This window comes from Numenius arquata, chromosome 3 (assembly GCF_964106895.1).
Source record: "Numenius arquata chromosome 3, bNumArq3.hap1.1, whole genome shotgun sequence".
Lineage (NCBI taxonomy): Eukaryota > Metazoa > Chordata > Aves > Charadriiformes > Scolopacidae > Numenius > Numenius arquata.
This window is the reverse complement of record NC_133578.1, coordinates 71,974,412-71,996,296: the sequence shown is the minus strand read 5'-3', so window position 1 is coordinate 71,996,296 and position 21,885 is coordinate 71,974,412. Positions and strand designations below refer to the sequence as shown.

The window sequence follows — 21,885 nt, the reverse complement described above, 5'->3', positions numbered from 1 at the left end:
CACAGCCTGGAGAGAAGGCAGCAGCACCTGCTGTTTCTGACAATTACCAATGTGTGGTTTAAATGAAATTGATTTTAACTAATTATAAGTAAACAGAGCAATGGACATCCCATTTACCCACCACCACAGCTCCGTGCTGTGTTTTGGGTGCTCTGGAGAGACTTGCCAATGTAGCAGAGGGTCTGTTTCTCCCATGGGATGCAGGGAACTTTTTCATGTTTATTTAGGCCAGCCGTTTAAAATCACTAAATATTTCTTGGAGATGGGGTGTGTGAGAACCACAGTGGTGGCCAGGTGTGATGGCTGGAAAGAGGCAAAAGCAGTAGATGGTTCCTCACTTGGCCTTCTATCTTCCACCGCAGCTGGGCACAGTTGAGCCCCCTCTCAGTTTGCTCTCCTTTAAGTGGCAAAGAAATGACTAAGGTGTTAATTGAGATTACAGGAGGACACTGCCGAGAGCAGGTTAAGGAAGCTCTAAGCACTGGTCTGGCTGAGGTTGGTAGCAGCTGTTGGCTGTCACCACATCATTCCTGTTCATTGACCTGCAGGGAAGAAGTGGGTGGCAGTGGATTAAGTCCAGCTGCTGGGGGCAGAGGTCTCCACAACATGCAGCACTCGCAGACAGTGTTAACTGTCTCAGCAGATAGTTACGGGTTCGGCAAATTTGAAAGGAGTCACAAGCAGATTTGCTGGCAGGTTGGGTTGAAAAATGCTGCCTCTACCCATGTTTGTGGCTGTGCAAGGACATTAGATTGGAATTTTGCCGATTTGGCATTAAGATACAAATTGAGTATCAAGGAAAAAGTGGGAGAAAGGAGAATATTAAAAAAAAACTTCTTCCCTTCACCTGTCGAGTTACTTCTTCCCTTTGCAGGCTTGTTTTCCCTGGTTAAACGTGCCCTCGTTCCCATGTACTAACACCACCCCTGCCTAAAAATTTACCGTTGTCTGTCTGTGCTTTGTTTACTCTGCTCTCTAAAAAAGGTTTCAGAGCTTGAAATGTCATAACGCAAAACAACTTCCAGGCACCACCATCCAGGTTTGTTGCATAGGACCCTTTTTCTGGAAGTACTTTAGGTGGTCCCGTTATCTTTCCGATGGCCACTAGATGGCATAAGGGACTGCCTGATTAAAAGTTGATCTGACAGGGTGCTACTTGTAGAGTGAAATTCCTCTTGCTGTTTATCACAGATGATGATACTTATTCATAATGCATAATAAATACAGACATAAGTAATATTTATGCAGTTACATTTATTATGCCTGTTAAAGAATCATTTGCAAATGGACTTTGAATTCCCAGGTGCTGCAGAAATGATTGGCAAATAGCTGATACGAATAAAATTCAAGCTGATTTGTCTTGGGCTCTGCATTTTGACTGATCACTATTCCTCGTGTGTGTGTAGCTTAAATCACTTATGTTCTTACTCTTCCTTGATTGCATAATTGAAACACCTTGTATGATAAATAATGAATACGTAATGATTGCTCTTGCCTGAATACATATGTTCATATAAATTTACAAGTGTGAGTATTCATGTAATGCCTGGTTTATTCCAGCTAGTTCCATAGTTGTGGGCTGTTCCTTTTCTATTTATAAAAAGCAGAAATATGGATCTATTGATTATTGTTCTAGAACTCAGAACAAAGCTGATGAACTTCTGTCTGAAAGCATCTTCAATTTACTGTAAGGAGGAAGAACAGGAATAAATTAATCCTATTAGTCAGTGATGGTGGTGCATGAAATAAATGTACTGACATTGCAGGAGGGAGGGGAAGTTGCATGGATGTATGGAGATGGTAACAGAACTAGAGATGAGGAAAAGCTGCATAGTACACATCTCTGGAACTGGTCAAGATGAGACCCTGAACACTTCTCTCTTATAGGCAGAACAGTAAACTGTCCGTATGTGAGATAATTTCCCCAATTGTAAGATGACATTAGATCTGTGGTCCTACAGAGAGGCAGTGCAATAGCAGTGGTGCATTTGCTCTTGGTCGTATCATCTGGTCTTTTAATACATTGGAGCTGAACTGATAAAATTATGGAACAGTAGATTCTTTAACTACTATTATCTATGAGGGAAAACTGTTCTCTTTTTAAATTAAACATTTTTGCAATTATTATCATAACAGTCTAAGAAGTCTAGACAAAGATCTCCAAATCTTTATGTATGATATCATAGTTTTGATTCATTGACCTCAAAGTCCTTTGAGGAAGCTGCTCTTACAAAACAGGACTAGTGTGATATACAGCCATGGAAATAACTTTCATTTCTCTCTTTGTCTTATTGTTTTATATCAGGGTGAACCTGGACCAAAAGGGGACAAAGGAGATAAAGGAACGAGCGGAGAACCTGTAAGCACAGCCAACTGTTTCTTCAATTGGTTTAGAACTTTAGCAGGGATAGGACATGAAAGCTACCTGCTTTAGGAGGATGGGGGACCAGATGTGTTCCTTCCATAGTTGGGATGCTTCTCTCATCAGAAGTGGCCATGGTGGTGCTCAGCTTTGTACTGGCTGTAGAGGAAGCTACATGATTATATGAATTTAAGCACCTAATTTATAGCTCCAGGCCGCAGTGGCTGAAGAGAGGACTATGGGGTTTGCTATGCAGAGTTTGGTTGACACTAAGGTTGTATAGGATTTATTCAGGGATTTTGAAGTGATGTGGCCAAGCTAAATTGTGCATTTGGCTGCTCCATTTGTATGCTGAACTGCTCTTGCTCTGGATGGAGACTTGAGGAGAGACAGACTCCTGTGCAGTCACAGCCTCTGTAAAAACTACCCTTTCTTCTCTCAGTGGGAGGAAGGAGAAACATCTTCTTCTTCTCAGGAGAAGAAACAGTTTCTTTCAGCTCCTTCACCTCTCCCTCTCTTTTTGCAGGGATTACCTGGGGTGCCAGGTGGGCAAGGTGTCCCAGGACCTGCAGGAGTACAGGTAAGAGAGCCCAGCCTTGAATAAAGTCTTTGACATGACCATAGAGAGATGCCTTCAAGGTCTGCATCACTGTAAATAATTCTTACCCTATACACCAACAGCCCATTTCTCCTTCCTCATTGTTGTAAGTTCAGGGACTTCTGCAGTGTCATTTACTTATGCAGGACACCAGGACAACATGAGGAAAATTAACGCAGATATACGGCATGATCAGTATTGTGTGAGAGACTCCTTCCAACTTCAGGATCCTTCAAGAGGGCTTCTTGTACAGATGCCACTGAACCACAGGTCTCCACTGAGACTGGCATGGATGAGTTCAGACCTGCTGGTCAAACTAAAAGGCAAGAAGGAAATGCACAGGCAGTGTAGGGATGAGGTCAGGAAGGCCAAGGTGTAGCTGGGGCTGAACCTGGCAAGGTTTGCAAAGAATAATAAGGTCTACAGGTATGTCAACCAGAAAAGGAAGGTCAAAGAAAGCGTACCCCAAAGATGAGCAAGACTGGCAAACTGGTAACAATGGATGAGGGGAAGACTGAGGTACTCAACCACTTTTTTGCCCCAGTCTTCACTGACAGCCTCTCTCCCCACACCTCTCGAGTGGATGGACTGCAAGATGAGGAGTGGAGGAACAAAGTCCCTCCCACTGTAAGAGAAGACAAGTTTGTGACGACCTGAGGAATGTGAACATAGAGAAGTTTATAGGACTTCACAAGATGCATCCCAGGGTGCTGGCTGATGTAGTTGCCAAGACACTCTCTGTGACATTTGAAAATTCATGGCCAGTCAGGTGAACTCCCCGATGACTGAAAAAAAGGAAACACTGCACCCATTTTTAATAAAGGGTAGAAAGGAGGACCCTGGGAACTACCAACCTATCAGCCTCACCTCTGTGCCTGAGAAGATCATGGAACAGATCTTCCTAGAAGCTATGCTATGGCACAGGAAGGTGATTTGAGACAGCCAGAATGGCTTCACCAAGGAGAAGTCCTTCCCGGTCTTCTATGATGGAGTGACTACATCAGTGGACAAGGGAAGAGCTACGGATCTTGTCTGTCTGGACTTCTGTAAGGCCTTTGACACGGTCCCCCACAACATCCTTCCCTCTAAATTAGAGAGATATGGATTTGATGGCTGGACTGTTCATTGGATGAGGAACTGCATCCAGAGGGTAGTGGTCAATGGCTCAATGTCCAGATGGAGACTGGTGACAAGTGGTGTCCCACAGGTGACCATATCAGGACCAGTACTGTTTAATATATTCATCGATGAAATAGACAGTGGGATCAAGTGCATGCTCAGCAAGTTTGTGGATGAGACCTAGTTGAGTGGTGCAGTAGACATGCCTGAGGGACTGAATGCCATGCAGAGGGATGTGGACAAGCTCAAGAAGTGAGCCTCAAGGGAAGATGAGGACAAAAAATAAGAAAGATGAGGACAAACATTTTAGCATGTGATAGGACAGGGGCTAATGGTTTTAAACTAAAAGAAGGTAGATTTAGACTAGATAGAAGACATTTTTGACAATGAGGGTTGTGAAACACTGGCACAGATTGCCCAGAGAGGTGGTAGATGCCCTGTTCCTGGAAACATTGAAGGTCAGGTTGGATGTGGCTTTGAGCAACCTGATTGAGTTGAAGATGTGCCTGCTCATTGCAGGAAGGTTGGACTAGATCACATTTAAAGGTCCCTTCCAACCCCAACTATTCTATGATTCTAAGTTACTGCAGTATATTGGCAAAACATTGCAGAACATTGCAATTCAACTCTAACCCACTTGACCCTGAATGCACTATGGCTCATGTGAAGTGGTTTTATCATCTTGATTATCTTCTGAAAATTTTTTGGCTCACACATATTATTTCCAGTCATCACTTCGGTATATTTTCATGTCTACATGGGAGGGTATTCACTCTGCCATCGTTGGTGCTGTGCCCAAGACATAGTCAGCTATTACTTGGGCATCAACATCTTGAATAGGTTAACAGCAGTCTTAGCATTACCAAAAAAACAGTAATACCATGCAAATTTTAATTAACATCTGCTAAATGGGGGACTGTTCAGTGAGTAGACTCTGTCCTGCTAAAATCTTTAAGAAAGGGCTACATGATATATAGGACTGGGACAAATCCTCTGGACTGTGATTTATTTTGACCATTCCTAAATGACTGTTGTTTGTATTTGAGAACTACAGGCAAAACTTCCTCTGTTCAGGGAGACCATCAGAGCTGAGTGGGAAATGAAGTAGCTGGTAGGCCTGAGGGTAGGAAGGAGTTTCACTCAGCATCCTGTGCCGAGAAACAGCCTCTGGGCTGATCAGTCATTAGTAATTCTTCTTATGTCTCAGGGTTTTATTTTTATATTTCATTTTCTCGCTGCACAGAGAACTGGGAGCCATCTCCTCAGCCATTAAACTCCTCTGTGAATTGATTAATGAAAACCATTGCCTCGTGCATATTCAGGTATCTCGAAGGCTTTTTGTCTGGCAGGCAGTCCTGTCCCATCTCTAATCAGCTCATATCTCTCTTCTTTCCGCACAGGGCACAAAGGGGCAGAAAGGAGACCGAGGAGAAGCTGGAGCCCCTGGAGAGACTGTGAGTAACTGCTTCCCTCGCAGCATTTTTCCCTGACAGTAACACACCTGAAGGGACACTGAAGTCAATGCCTTGCAGATTGGCAGTCCCAGGCTGCTTGGGCACAGGGCACGTCCTAAACTGCAGCTGGAAGAGTCGCTGCTTGTGGGCAAACAGGCACAGCTGCACCAAACACATCAATGCCCCAATCAGCCCAGCTCTAAATTGTGCAGCTTTCGTTGGCTAAATCTCTGCCTCTCGAACAAAATGCCCTCTTTTCTGGGTGAGGTGCCGGCAGAGCTTGTTACTGCACTGCGCTATCAGCCAAGCCCAGGCAGCCAGCTGGTGGAGGGAGCTCACTTCTCAGCAGCAGCCTGAATTAGTTTCTGATCACGGTTGTTTTTTGGGCTGCTTCGTCAATTCTGCTTTCTTTAGTACAGGCTTATCACCAGAGGAATCATCACAATCCACTTTTTGAGGCATGTGTTGTAGGGAGTGCTGCTATTGTCTGAGTGCGTGCTAAAGAACAGCAAAGGATTCAAGACCCGTTTTATTATTGTGAGAGCATATAAGCCCTTTGCGGCGGAATAAAAGGCCACATACTTTCTTTGCAAGCAGAGAAGGAAGACTGAAGAACTATTTGAAAGAATGATTGAGAGAGAGGATGTTTGTGTCTGGGAGAAGGAGGAAATAGGAAATCTAAACAAAGCATCCTAGAGCACTGAAATGTCTTCTTCCACCTTTGTGTGCATGGTTTTCCTTTCTGGGCTTGTGCTTAGACGTTGCCTCTACCAGTGCTTTGACTCTAAACTCTGAACTGCCTGTCCCCAGCTCTCTTTCACTCTTGATTGAAGGAGTCCTTAATCTAAGGCAAAAAACCTCCCCCTTCCACCAAACCTATCCATTGGTTTATTTCTTGGTGTAACCTGGTGGCTCGGAGGATGTTAATGATACGGAAACGCAGGCATATGCAGGCGTCCTTTTTTTTGGCCATCCTTTCAGAGACTGCCACTGTTCCAAATGTTTCTGTTGGCTCACAAACCAGTGACTGTAAATAACACAGAAATGAGGAAGCCTTTAATTATTTTTTGTGAGCTAAAGGCAACAGATAGAAATTCACTTTGTGAAGACCTGTGCTATGGAAGATTTTCCTCATCTCCCAACTTTTTGCATTGTCCTTCGGCAAGATATTACTGCCCAGCCCTTCCAGTAGAAAGGGTTTCTCTGTAATGCAAGTCAGACAGATTATTTCAGTCTGCTGATGCAGAAGGTTTTAGATAGCCTGTCTGGTTTAGCCCTAAAAAGATTAGGCATGCTAATAGAAATCCTTTTCCTTGCAAAGCTGTGATGACAGGTGAACCCTGGCCAGTGCAAGGTGGTGAGCAACTACAGAGGTAGCAACTTCAACCTGATAATGTTCAAGTATATGTCTAAATATAGCATGGTAACCCCAAACATACATCTCTATGGGGACATAAATCCCCAATATATGTCCTGTCATGCCCCCCATGCATTTTTGGGGATACACATGGGCTTTCCCACCCCAAAAAGCTTTCACTGGCAGACAGAAAATACCCGCAATTCAGAACTATAACATTCTGAATAGCTTGAGCTGTTCATCTGTTTAGTGTGAATGAGTGTTTTGTTCCCCAGGGTAGAGAAAGGTAGAATTGTCAACAACGCATATTTTGTTGACCTAAATTTTTATTTTAATGATAAATCAATATACTTTTTTTCTGTACTCTCGATGTTTCAGGTCGAGACTTTTCTTCCTGTATCTTATCTAGATTTAGGACTTATTTTGACGGAGGGTAATTTCAAGGTCCCAAAGAGAGTCTTCATCCATTTTGTGTTGTTTCATGCTTCTTTACACCACAAAGCATTTCACAAAAATGCTATTTTTTGCTTTGTGCTTGTGCAACACCTTGTTTGACATGAACTCCCATCTCATTTCGAACATCTTGTTCCTGTGGTGTTACAAGTTGTGATTTATATATGCACACACATTTCATTTTCTTAAAACAGGGTGTGATTGGACCAGCAGGGCCCCCAGGTCCAAGAGGCCTGCCAGGAAATGTGGTATGTATACATCAGTGTATTTGTTTTCCCATCTGTGCCCTGATTTCTTTATTTAATGTTTAGTTTTCCCTTCCACGGGGTTTACTATCAGATTCAAAAGGCTGTGCTTCATTACGCTTTCTTTATGGTTGAATAGAAAGATCTGGAGGAACCTGGGAATGGTGTATCCATGAAACATACTCTCATTTTCATTTGTAGCAAGAGGGAAGCATGGAGCTGCTTCATTCCCCACCAAATTGTCAAAAGGGATTTTTTCTGCCAGCTCTTCAAGTGAAAAATTTTGATGTTTATTGTCTCTCTGGTTCTGTTTTGTTTGCCTCCTTTCCTTTTGAAAACATGACTTCTTGATATAAAATATACCATATAAATATGGTAAGATCCTATTTGTACAATGAAAACATGCAAGCATTTGATCCTGCAATCAGAGCCCTGAAATCAGTATGGTGTCCTTCTTACCCCAGTAGCTGTTCATCAACAATATTAAGTTGTGCGTGATAGAGCTTTTCATGTCTGCAGAAAAATATTTGGACTAACTCTACTCCCTGCTCCACCAGGGTAATTTTCTGGTAATAGAGTCTGGGGTTTCTCTGAGTTTACACCTAAGTGCAAAACAGCAGTTAGACTCCGTGTTACAATGCATTCAGACACAGTGGTTTAACACAGAGGGCTCTTTAAGGCAGAGTTTATTACCTGGGCAATCTAAGAAATCTTAAATTGCCTTTCTACTAATTGTTACGGTACATTTGATTTAATTAAATTAATGTAGTAATTTAATTTCATACTAAAAGATGATACAAAAAATGAAGACCTTTTCCAATTTCATATTCCTTTAAGTGAACTTCTGTATCAGTAATACCAATATATTACCTATAAAAGCTAATATAATTGGAAATATTTTTTACTGGTGCAGAAAGGAAAATAATTATTGCATTCATCCTGTGAGGGGGTCAATCCAATCTTACTGGTGCCAAGACATCATTTCACATCATAAAATGGAGTACCACTCCATAATGTGTTTTGGTGAGTTAGGAAGTTGCAGTGTTTAATTGGGAGCTCTAAATCATTTATATTTTGACAAGGAATCCTTTGAGATCTGCCAAGATGTGAAAAGGATTGAAAACTGAAATAGAAGGAAAAACGAACATAGCTATGTTCTCCAATGTATAGCTTTGGAGAGCAGTAGCCATAGAAAATTAATATTGTGAGGCTTTTGGCTTCTCTCATACAGAGGTGATGATTTGGGTCTTGCTGGTAATGGGTTGGGAACTGCTGAGGATTCCACAGAATGAAAAAAGTAGTTATTGGTAGAAGAAGACTGCACAAATCTGGGATTAACTCAATTTCTGCTTTTGCTATTCAGCTCTTTTATATATTGAAAAAAAAAAAAAAAACCTCCTTTAAGCACTTGGTACACAGCTTTTCTGTGGGGTTCTCTGGATTACATGTTGTCTGCACTGGGAAATGTAGAACTGATACTAATCCTTGAGATAGACTGTACTAAACCCACAGGTCTATCCATTTGCTTTAAGATTAAATACTGCCTGAAAAGAAAGTTTTAAGCTTTAAAGTTCTTTTCTCTCCAGGGCGTGCCTGGAAACCCTGGACTGCCGGGAAAGGAGGGAGCAAAGGGGGAAAAGGTGAGTTTCTTCTTTCATGGATTTGTTTCTTTTCTTCTTGGTCACTTTTAAGTAACCTGGAACAGGAACATTCAGAACTGGGAAATGATTTCATAGGTTTGTGGACAGTTAGGACCCACGGGCTCATTAGATCATCTTGTCTGACCTCTGCCATTACACATGCTATAAGGTTTTCACCCTGTTGCAGCTTTATAATTTACCTAATTAAACCACTGAGATACAACTGGATACAGCGAAGTCACTGCTATACATTTGTGCAGTGATGATGTACTGCCTGCACCCCCTGATGAGAGTGGGCATTTAGTGTTTTAATTCCTTTCTGTTCACTGCTGTAATTCCAAAGCTGGGAGAAAAACTGGCTTTCATGGTTAGGAAACTGAGATTTCTGCTTTCCTGATAAGCTGTTGTAACTGGACCATTGATTCAGTTTTCCAGTGCATCCTTGCTTACCTTTTCCCTGCCTTGCCTCTTCTGTCCCATCTCATGGCTAGGCAGGGAGCCCTCTGAGGTCAGGGGTTTGTAATTCATTCATACGTTGCACAGTGCTCAGCATGCTGGGGTCCTGATCTTGGTTTGCTGGAGCAGGAATGACTAATCAGAAACATGGCCTCATATATGCATATATATGGAGTTTAAAAGGGGATGAATTGCAGCCCCTTCAGTCAAATCATCTTCCAGATTACTGAGATCTACCCCACGGTCATGCGTGGACCAAGGGGCTCTCTCATATAGCTAGTTCCCAGAACATTTTGAAGTCTCCTTTTACTTTCCTTAAGGAAAATAACAAATGCCTTGAGATTACTGAAGGAAAAGGCTTCCTGTAGAAGAGGGTTTCCTATGATACCAAGAGAAATTCGGATGAGAAGGCTAGAAGGAACGTGCAACTTTCAGTCCCAATGAAAGACCTGAGATGATAGAAATGTTCTTTAATATGCTACTAAGAGTTTTGCTGGATTGTCTTCTACAGGGTGACCCTGGAAAAGAAGGAAACGTGGGTTTACCTGGGCCAGCTGGTGAGCCAGGGCGTGCTGGAGAGCCAGGTTTGCCTGGTAAAGGTAAAGATGGAGAAAAGGTAAATACTGCTGGCAAGCTCTGCACTTGAGTAGTTCAATGTGAGATAGACAAGCATGACTTCTACAGAAGAACAGTGGATTTTTTGTAGAGTTACGCTTCATCACAAGGGCTTACAGGCTGTCTTGTGCAAAGTGCTGCAGATCACAGTGCTGCATCCAAAAAGGCAGAGAGAACTGAAGCTTTATTTCTGAACATTAAACCTCCTTCAGTGTGCTATCGTGGCCATTGAAAACAGAGGCCTCCACAAGGAGTAACCGTTGTCCTCATGACTAGACGGAAGCTCCCCAAAAACATTTAATTCTAAGCAAGATAGCAGATTATTTAATTTTCTTGCATGTTATCAGTAAAATATTGTCAGGATGATGTGAGGCAAGGAGGGTGGTGGTGGGGATGCTCGCTCCCTTGACTATCTCAAAGTCCAAGCTCCTGTTTGGCTGCATGGTGACTGTTTTTTGGTTTCGTCTCTGTCACTTTAGGGGCAAAGAGGCCCACCAGGCTTGCCAGGACCCTTTGGACATAAGGTGAGCATGGGCTTTATTGTGGATTGTGCTTCTCTCCATTGCTGGAAGTGGAGAAAAAGTTACGATGAAAACATGCTTTGTTTTTCACTGGAAAATAGAGTTTGTGAAGCTTTCACTGAAAAGTACACTTCTAACTTTTTAGGAGGTTCCTTTCTTTATTATTCCAATGTGTTTGTAGATGTAAATATTAAGATATGAATTGGCTGTGTTCACTTTCCTTCTTCCAGCATTACGAAAATTCAACACAAAGGGCTAAATGCACACTTTTTCAGGGAAACTGTGACTGGGGAACTTTAATCCATACAGCAAGAGAGACATTGTAGCTAAAGTTTGACCTACTCTTGAGACTGCCTGTCAGCCCCTCAAAGAGCACTCCTCCGTAACACTCATTTCCTTCACCTCTCTCCAACGGGGACGTGAATTATTTTCCAATGGGACCAGATAATCCTGGTTTGCCCTTCTATATTGTAGTTAAGGCAAAGACTAGCTAGTTGGTTAAGTTAATGACACTAATTTCAGCTGAAAATAATGCTGATTCCCTTATAAGTACACATCAAATAGAGAAAGGAATAAAATAGCCTTTTGCTTCTGGGCACATCTGGATTGTGCTTGAATCTTTAATCAGATATGTCAAAAATTCTGCTCTTTGAAATGACCGTGTCCTGATCTGGATTGGAAGAAGAATAGGATGCTGAAACAGATTCTGTAAATGATATAAGTAGGAATATAGCAGTATGAGACTAGATTCATCTAGATCCCATATTTTTGAAATAACCAAACTGCTATGAAATGTTTTCTTTTTGTTTTGCTGCATTCTGTATAAATGCATTGTAATCTGTTGTATAAATCTTTGACAGTTCAGAGCACACACATGATAATAGACTAGAAGTAATATAAAACTCAGAAAAAAAAACACTAAAAGAAATCTCATGAAATATTCTATTCAATATCAACACAAGATGGTAAGAATCTTAATTGTGCGTGGGAAAATGCTATTGAACTTTTTGTATTGAAATTATATTCTTGAATAAAATAACAGATAAGGGATCTGCCAGAGTGTTTGAACTAATCAGAATACATTTTCTCTCGCTGTCCTTGCAGTATTGTTTCTTTGTAATATAAGATTAGTTTAAGAAGAAAGAAAGAAAGAAAGAAAGGAAAAAAAATAGGAGATATTCAGAATGCATTTTGGGTGGGCAGAATCCATGGGTAACAATTTTTCTACCATGCTTCTACATAGCTGGAAATAGTGTAATAATAAATAACATAAATGAGATTCATTGTTATAAGTCTACTGCCAATGTGAGACCAAATCTCTGCAAGACAATCCATAAAAACCTTATTTGATTTCTCCCTATAACAAGAGCACAGACGTTAAATTTAAGTACTACGGCTGAATTCTTTCTTAACCCTGTGTCTACAATCCCCATAAACATTTTCAAGTAGTTGTCTGTTCTTCTGGTTTTACTATTGAAAAACCTCTTTTTTTTCAATAGGGAGGACTCTCTTTTTGTAGTATAGTCCTCTAGAGAAAGTGGTAGAACTGTTGAATTATTTTATTACAAAAAATTATTTATACACTTCTGTGAGTAAACTTATATTGGTAAAGGAAAAGAGAACATTAAAATGTAATACTTTCTTCCCCAGCTAAATAATCTGTATTTAGCAATGTTTTCAGGTTAGCCATCTCCCATAGAAACACAGAGAAAGAAAAGTGCATTATGGTGCTCAGTGTTTCCCCAAGCCAAGGAGAGTGCCTAATACCCTGCAGGCAATTGCAAATGCTGGGAATTGGATGCTGTGCACTGAAATAAATGCTTGTAGAGTCTGTGTTCCTGCTCAATTATGTGATGCGGCACACACTGGTGGTGTGTGAGTGCTCACAGAGATGGGCTGGGGCTCGTGTGAAGGAAGGGGGCAGTTTTCTTAACATAATGGGACAGGTACTGTGCCATATCCCCGTGCTGCTACAACCTGATACCATTTCTCCATGGGCAGGATCAGGCCAGGATGAATCATAGAATCAATGGTTTGGGTTGGAAGGGACCTTAAAGATCATCTAGTTCCAACCCCCTGCCATGGGCAGGGACACCTCCCACTAGACCGGATTGCTTTTGAGCAACCATCCAGCCTGGTCTTGAACAATTGGAGGGATGGGGCATCTATAACTTCTCTGGGCAACATGTTCCAGTCCCTCACCACCCTCACAGTAAAGAATTTCTTCCTGGTATCTAATCTAAACCTCCCCTCTTCCAGTTTGAAGCCATTCCCCCTCGTTCTATCACTACATGCCCTTGTAAAAAGTCCCTCTCCAGCTTTCTTGTAGGCACCCTTTAGGTACTGGATGTATCAGTGTTCTGTTGTAAAACCTGTTTGCATTTCAGCACGTTTCCTCAACAGTTTCCTCCAAACAGCCTTTAACTTCTTCCTCTGTTTCAGGGTGAGAGGGGAGCTCCTGGCCTCCCTGGACAGCCAGGAGACAGAGGCGTGCCAGGAATTGGGCTGGCTGGACCCCCTGTAAGTAGCAGATGCTGCTGCAACCTGTAACAAGGGAAAAATTTACCCATTGTTATCTGGGGAATGTGTTGCCTGTGCTCAGCTGTGCCTGTGGGACATTTTACCCTCTGAAGATGCAACCCGCATAGTCCAGAGGCTGCCATTCCTGTCTCAGATGTCTACATGTCTGTTGTGAGGGCTCTTGACGAATTTGGTTTTAGTTGAAAGAGAAAGGCAGAGAAGTGCTCTAGGAGTGATTGATGCCACTGGCTGTTACTCATGACTTTTCTGCATCACCTTGAGACGTTGGCTGTGGATGTGAGTTGAGATCTGCGCTAAGCCAGCAGGACTGCTCTGCCGGGGAGATGTAACCCTGCTGTCACCCCATTACAAGGGATGAGTGACACACATGCCCATATCAGTGACATATTCAGTGCTCTCATAGGGAAATAGAAATTCAAATGACTTAAATTTCGGTGTTCCAAGAGTGCCATCGTCCCCGTAATTTCCCACAGAGATTTAGCTGCACCTCATCCAGCTCACCTCCTGCTGTCGGTGTTGAAGGTATACCCTCATTTGTAGGCCATGAGGTGTATCAGGGATTCTGCTCTGTAAAGTTTGGCTTTTCATATCGTTTGGGTTTGATTGATTCCAGTACTTGGCATGTATGAACCCTCTTGAGATAAGGGGGATTTGGGAGTGCTCTGACTGTAGCTCTGCTCAGAGTCCTCCAGATATGCCCTGAATTGTTGAGTCAAATAAGTTTAGGAGAAAGAAAACTTTATTCTTACCTGTAACTGATAGAGGACATCTGAGACCTTGCGTTCTTTTGCAACCCATTGTACTGTACCAATCACAGTCAATGTTTTCATGCTCTGATTACTTATATCTGTTTCCCAATTAGTACAGGAAATTACCTTGAAATTATAAGTCATATTGCTGTGTAATAGGGGTTGACAAATCTAGCTTTCTGAGGTGTATCTCCACTTAATATTTGTTTTTACCATGGTGAATACTCTACAAGGTAAAGCAGACTGGGTCAGTCATGTTTCACACTGCGACTGTGTCATGGCCTTTGTGGTCCACACAGGCTTACCAATGATTGAAGATTTGCTGGGTGTTATTTTTTACAATTTATCTAAGGAACTCTGATGTTCTTGCATTTCTTAATGTTCAGTCATTAATATTAAAATTTAAATGAAATTAGCAAATGAGCATCTGGATTGTTTGAAAGTCACTAGGCTGTAGCTAGTTTTTAATTACTGGTTTTTAGATGCAGTACAGGGGTAGATGAGCTCAACTCTACATCCTGATGAACACCAGATAAAAAAGTTATTCTTCACTGGGGCTTTGGCATCTGTATATCCATGAACACAAATGACTAAGAACTTGAATCCAAGTGTAGACATCACTTGTCTCACACCAGAGGATTACTTTTTCCTGTGTCATTGTTTGACCATTGTCAGGATAAGTAGCCACCTATATACCATGCTATTGCTGATCGATTTGTTTTTATTTATTTAATCTGCTTCACTAAATATTTTTAGCAACTATTATGATGGCTTTCTCCACTGTAGATTCATCATAACCTCAGCTCCAGTGGAATTTGAAAAACACTGTATGACGTTGAATCCATCAGGCTTTCACAAAGAATAAGTCCCACAGAAAAAAATAGAATAAAGTCGGTAGAACTTCATCAGTGCATATTACACACTGAATTAAAGGTGTCAGCTAATACCCTCTTTAGCAATGTGACAAAACTGTGTGTATAATACTTTCAGCTTCAGAGCTGAAAGCCAGCAACTCTTTTTAATTGGAGTCCTCACCCTGTTTCCTCCTGTGCCCTTAACCTCTCTCATGCTTTGCTCCCTGTGTAAAAGGTATATGTAGATGAGGAATTTTTCTTTGTCTGCTGAAGTATTGAGTTACTATTTACATAACACTGAGCCATAAATTGAGTGTTAGCAGAGTGTGTTCCTCCCAACTAAACCACAAGCAGAAGAGGGGACTGCTTGAAGAAATGGGGTGAATTCATGCGCTTGTGCTGAAGTTGCCTAATGGATGTGTGTGCTGCATAAGGAGAAGGGTTTTGCTCTTGCTCTGCCTTGCCCTGTTCATAATTCTATGGGTTCAGAAATACATATTTAGCCTTTACTTGAGCAGAGCATTAAGGCCTCTTGCATGGAGAACTGTATGAGGATTAGTGAATTACTGTGCCTGAAAAGGAAACCAAAGGGAGAAGAGCCATAGAGTGAACCAATTTATTCAAACACAGCCTCAGAGATGTGAGGTCAAGCCTTGGTTTGGGTGTGTTTGGAATGCCAGATTGACTCATCTGTCCTGGATATGGGTACTGCATCACTCCTGTGGTGTTCCCATAGAAGTGGATACCTTCTTGTGGCTCCTCCTACTCAATTACACCTTTTAAAGTTGCATCCCCAAAAAAATAGCATGTGCAAGTCCACTGGACTCCCTGCTTTGACCTCATTTAAAGAGCACACAGGTCCTGTGGGATGCTTTTCCTTGTGTTAGAGGCAGTTGAATATAGTGGTCTTCAGGGCCTGGGGGAGTTGTCTTGTCCCAGCCCAACAAATATGAGGGTGTTGTCGTTCTGGGTCCCCAGGTCCAGCCAGTAGTGAGGCTCAGCACATATTGCCAATGGGCATATGCATATGCAATGCACACACTTACACACACACACACATGCTTGCGGCCACACAGACCATTGCAGAGAATAACGCCTTTACCAACACTCATATAAACCTAAACAGCACTCTCAGAAACACAGAATCATAGAATGATTCAGGTTGGAAGGGACCTTAAAGATTATCAAGTTCCAACCCCCCTGCCCTGGGCAGGGACACCTCCCACTGGATCAAGTTGCTCAAAGCCCCATCCAGCCTGGCCTTGGACACCTCCAGGGATGGGGTGTTCATCTTCTCTGGGCAACCCGGGCCAATGTCTCACCACCCTCACAGGAAAGAATTTCTTCCTGATATCTAATCTAAATCTACCCTCTTCCGGTTTGAAGCCATTACCCCTTGTCCTGTCACTACATGCTTTTGTAAATGTCCCTCTCCAGCTTTTGTGTAAGCCCCCTTCAGATACTGGAAGGCTGCTGTAAGGTCTCCCCGGAGCCTTCTCTTCTACAGGCTGAACTCTCTCATCAGTTGAGAGACAGCAAGAACATCTCGATCCCTCTCCTCCTCTCTGGCTGATGATGTTTGAAGGCCACTGTTGGAATATATATATGCAATGTGGATCTTTCGAGCAACTGGTCTTGGTCACCTACTCTGCCTGATACTCAGGCCTCCGGACCCCAGTGTCCTCCAATTACTGGCATCCAGACCTGCGAGCCCCCTGGGTTCACAGCCTTGCAGCCCAGTTGCTGGCACCCAGACCTCTCCTACTCACCAGCTCATTTGGCTTGAAGCTCAATAAGTTTGAGCCACATGAGCTCAGATTCATGACCTCACCCATGCTGAAGAGTGTTACAGATAGTATTTAATGACAGTATAGTATATGGGCTTACATCAGGCTGGCAGCCAGTCACCATGAGGGTTCCCCAGGGTTGATTTTAGGACCAGTGCTCTTCAATATTTTTATAAATTATCTGGATACAGGAATCGAACGTACATTAAGGAAGTTTGCTAAAATATTATACTAAAGTAGGAGGAGCTGTGGACTCCCTTGAGAGTAGAGAGGCCTTACAGAGAGATCTAGGCAATTTCCAACTGAAATTCAATGAGAGCAAGTGCAGGATTCTCCACCTGGGACGGGGTAATCCTGATCCATGATCCACCTCAATTTCTTCCTTACTCTGCCTTTGATCCTTCCCCTAAGCATCCTGCTGTTGGAGTATTGCACACTCCAAGGATGTCTGTGTGAGCAGCCTGTCAGACTTGCTCCTTTTCCTCACCCTTCCTTCTCCAATTTTTGTTATCTTCAAGGGTGTGCTTCAGGAGCCACCCTGATCAGCCAAAGCAGGGGGGTTAATTTAAAGTGTTTTAATTGCTGTGTCTTTTCTGTTTGCAGGGCCCTGTGGGACCCCCAGGAGACAAAGGGTCATTGGTACAGTATGTCTTTCTAACTACACCCAGATTTTATGGGGAGGGGACAACCACATTAATTGTGTTTCTACCAGTGATTTCATAAAGACATGTTTAATTACTTTCTTTTTGCCCAAGGATGGTAGGGTCACAGGATGGCTGACCCTCCATAGGGGACTTCTCTTGTGCATTACCAGCTACTTGCCTGCTATATTGAGTTGTGAAAAAAAGTTGATTGAGACTCGGCGTGGTGACAATTTTTCCTTAGCTGTCAATAGTCCTACAAAAGAAATAATGAGTTCCTTTTTTAAGCCTTCATTCAAAAATAGCATTTTGAGGCACGTAATTCAAGGCATACCGCTAGGCTTTATAGCCAAGGCCTCAAAGGTTTAAAATAAAACATTTTAAAGCATTTTTCTTACTTAAACCTTACAGAAAACCCCAAGTATTCACCAAACACACTTTGTTCCTCAACATGCAGTTTTACAAGGATGTTGTGAAACAAATCCATTGGTGTGAAACAAATAACTGTGCATGGTGGTCTCAGTGTACACTAGCATGAATTTCCAACACAATGGCCAGTCCTAGCCGGTGTACAAGTCCTGTGCTCAGTCATATTTTCTCCCTGTTCATAAACTTGCCTCCTATAAAGAGTCATTATTACCTTTCCAATCATGGTATGTGAGGCTTGACTTTAGTGATGCACGTAAAGTCCCTTGAAGCACAGAAATTACTGATATTGTGATAGTGCAATGTGAGATTTAATTTTTTTTTCCCCTTAAACTCCATCATAGTTGTTTAACTGCTAGTTAATTTTTTTCCTAATAACTATTGGGTTGAGAACTTCTCTTCAGCTAAGAAGCTCCTGATAAGTACTGGTCACGTTAGTGGGCTTGTCTGTTCTCTCCCTACCAGGGTCCCCGTGGTGTACCTGGTATCCCTGGACCACAGGGGCCTCCTGGCCAGGACGTAAGTAAAATAAAAGTGTAAGTGCTCAAGAAATTTGTCAGTGCTTGAATCTACTTTACCTAAAAATTATGCTCCTACTCAACCACAGTCATTGAGTGTTACTAGGGTGGTCCAAGGGAGATGATTTGCATAAGTGGAGCTCTTACAGGTTAGGATGTAAGGGGGGGGAAACAGCCTAAGGGGGGTAGTCTCAAGGAAAATGGTGGACTTTACCACTGAACCATTTTAAAATGACTCCAGAGAAGGGACTTGGAAGCATACACTGGGGAATGACCCCACACTGGAAAACGATGATTATTAAGCTATCTAGGAACTTCTTAGAAGCCACTGAAATAAGTAACCTGTAATATTTCTATGAAAACAGGGCCACAGCTGTTAAAAAATGCTTTGTGAGTTCATTTTGCTGCTGCGGCTGTGCATGAGAGATGACATTTTAACCTCTTGGTGCATTGTCTTCACTCCTGCTGTCTCAGTGGGTGAGTCATGGAGCTGAGGGGTAGAGAGAAACGTGGCAGACTCCCAGCTGGAAGGCTGACCCCTCTCGCTGCCCGGCTTTGTCACAGTGCTGAATCAGAAAGAGGAGAGGTATTTTTTTCTCTGCTGATCAGCCAGCTCTGCGATGTGGAAACCAGTTCTGGAGAAAAACCAGCAAGGGGGCTCTGAAGATTTTGAAAGGCTTGATCTTTGGATTTGTGCCTGTTGAGGGAACGCTGTGGGGAGGGGGAAGTGGCCTTTTGTAATTCTCCTCCTCAATGCTGCTTTATGATGCTATCATGTCTGAAATGGGTACCAGTTTTCGTGAAGTCCACAGCAAGAAATTTTCCTCTCTAGTATAGCTTTGCTCATGTACATTAGCTGGCCTAAAGGGTGTACTTTCCTATGGGAAGGATCTCCTTTCCTCCTGAAGTGTTTGGAGAAGAAGGTCTTGTTTTCTTCTCACCTACTTTGTCACAAGACAAACAATTATGGCCAGGGTACTCCTCATGATAGTAGAAATGGTCCTTTGCCTCCATTACCCTGCCTGCCCCTAGACCGTCCTCACTTTATCTCAGGTGTCTGAGATTTTTAACCTAGAGTTTTTAAACAGGAGATACGGCAGATGGGTTTATTACAACTGTGTTGTGTGAGGAGAGTGTCAGAGCTAGCTCTTCTGAGTCTTTCTGGCTCTACTCAGATCAGCACTGACTGGTCAGCTGTTGGAGAGGCAACACTCAGCCTTTAGATCTTTCCTTTCCCCCGAGAAAATTACCCAAATGGAACCCTTCCTTATGCTACTTATAAACACATCCTCTATTACATTAACTGTTTTAATTGTACTCAATACGTATTTCAGGAGCTCTCTGTATCCTGGTTGATCACCTACTAAGCAATTCTACCTGTGTTTCAGGAAGTGTAAATGTAACTTCAGGGCACGTTCTACTATTTCTTGGTATAACAGCAGGGATACCTGTCTTGACAAGATCATGCATTTGTGGTTTCTTGATCTCCACTTTCATTTATGATTAGTACAAAGGATTTTTTTGTTCTGCTTTTCACTCTTGTATATGAATGTAGCATTCCTGTATTCTTTGAAGCATGCCCATTTTTGTACTCTGTTGTGTTTAAAACAGTATATCATGAGTTAGGAAAGCTCCAATTTGAATTGCTAATATGAATTTGCCATGTAATTCCCAAGCCATTCTGTGGCAATAGCCTTAATGAGTTGCCTCAATGTCTTGTCTTTTGTTGTTGTCTTTGCAAATGCATTCCAAATTTTTTCAGAGACTGAGTAATTCTTTTAAATCACATTTACATGCATGAGGTTATTCTCTGCATTATTTTTCCAGTTGCAGACTCATCAGATGCTCTTGGAACTGCGTCTACTATAAGTTGTTGTATTCCCTGATATTGCTGAATCCAATTTACAGTCGTATTTGGGGAGGTGGAAGAGTCAATACTTCTTTTCCAATAGCTTTGGCCAGAATTACCTCCCAAAGGTGGATAGATTTCATTTTTTTTTCCATGACTGCATCCTAGCTTTTTTCTAGTGCCCTAAATCCATATGCCTTATTTTTTTGCAATAGGACTGCTCAGGGTCACATTTTGTTTGAAACATCTGTTGGCAACTTGATCCAATATCAAGAGTTCTCAGGACAGTGTCTTGCTTTATTAAAATTTTAGGTTTTAAAAATCCTGGTCCAGGTTTACACTACCATTGATATATAAAGCTGATTTGGCTTTATTCTGTTACTTTTAGCAAAAGCCTTGGTGTTTCTTTGTATGAACTTTACAGTATGAACTATGCCCACAAATCCCTACAGATTCTTTTCTTCATAGAATCATAAAATCATAGAATGATTTGTGTTGGAAGGGACCTTAAAGATCATTGAGTTCCAAGCCCCCTGCCCTGGGCAGGGACACCTCCCACTAGACCAGATTGCTCAAGGACTCATCCAACCCGGCCTTGAACACCTCCAGGAAGAGAGTATCCACAGCTTCTCTGGGCAACCTGTTCCAGTACCTCACCACCCTCAGAGTATAAAATTTGTTCCTAATATCTAATCTAAATCTGGCCTCTTTCAGTTTTAAACTGTTCCTCCTCATCCTGCTCCACTCCCTGATAAAGAGTCCCTCCTCAGCTTTCCTGTAGGCCCCCTTTAGGTACTGGAAGGTGCTATAATGTGTCCCCAGAGCCTTCTCTTATCTAGGCTTAAAAACTCCAATTCTCTCAGCTGGTCCTCATAGCAGAGGTGCTCCATCTTTGTGGCCCTATACCCATGTCCTGTTTCCCCTGCACGTCCCCTCATGGGTCTGCACAGCTCTATCAATTCCTGTACCCCTCCAAGTCCTGGGTCCCCCTGTTTCAAAATCTTATCACTTGCAAAGTCCAGGTTGATTTGCTTGAAGTGGTGCCTGTGGTTTCTTGGTAGCCCATCAATTAGTATGAGTGGTGAGGTTTGTTACTTGTCAGGTTTGTGCCTTTAATTTTATTTCTGGTTTCCTCCTTTTCCCTTAGTTTCCAAATTGACAAGGTCCCCGATCAGATAACCTGGCTGGAATAAACATCCACCTCACTCCCTCTCAATCACACCAATTAGTGTGACTGTTCAGGTTTGGTTCCCATCTCTGCCTCCCTTATTATTAGTCGGTCAGGTTTGTGTCTCTGTATGTTCTTATTAACGGCTTCCTCCTTATTTTCCCTTGTATTGAAAATGGTCCTTGACCAGATACCCCTAAAGAAGCAGACACTCTCCGGCCAAACACCCTTAAATTACACATTTTTCAGGAAGCATCTGCTCTCCTCTGCCTGTCTGCTGGGAGCTAAAATGTTTCTGTTCAACATACCTACTTAGTTCCCTTAGATTAAAAAACAATCTGAACGAGACATTCTCTTGTCCTACTATTAGCACCCATTTAATAGGCTCTTTCTGTATTTTGATTGTGATCATTTTAATTAACATAAACATTGAATTAATGACTTTTTAATTATGTTAATTATTTCTGATAACTAAGTTCCAGTATTACCGCAAAGTTAATCTTCCCCTGCATTTATTTTCATAATTACAAAA

General features: G+C 42.2%; 1 protein-coding gene across 1 annotated transcript in view; it reads left to right on the top strand.

The window, feature by feature from the left end:
- The window catches only part of COL22A1 (collagen type XXII alpha 1 chain), a 199,071-nt gene that overhangs the window by 148,376 nt on the left and 28,810 nt on the right, over positions 1-21,885 (top strand). Inside the window, exons 32-41 of the mRNA XM_074145482.1 lie at positions 2,306-2,359; positions 2,889-2,942; positions 5,480-5,533; positions 7,538-7,591; positions 9,175-9,228; positions 10,196-10,300; positions 10,779-10,823; positions 13,263-13,340; positions 17,355-17,390; positions 18,284-18,337. Coding sequence (XP_074001583.1) covers positions 2,306-2,359; positions 2,889-2,942; positions 5,480-5,533; positions 7,538-7,591; positions 9,175-9,228; positions 10,196-10,300; positions 10,779-10,823; positions 13,263-13,340; positions 17,355-17,390; positions 18,284-18,337 — 588 coding nt within the window. The remainder of the gene's footprint in view (positions 1-2,305; positions 2,360-2,888; positions 2,943-5,479; positions 5,534-7,537; positions 7,592-9,174; positions 9,229-10,195; positions 10,301-10,778; positions 10,824-13,262; positions 13,341-17,354; positions 17,391-18,283; positions 18,338-21,885) is intronic.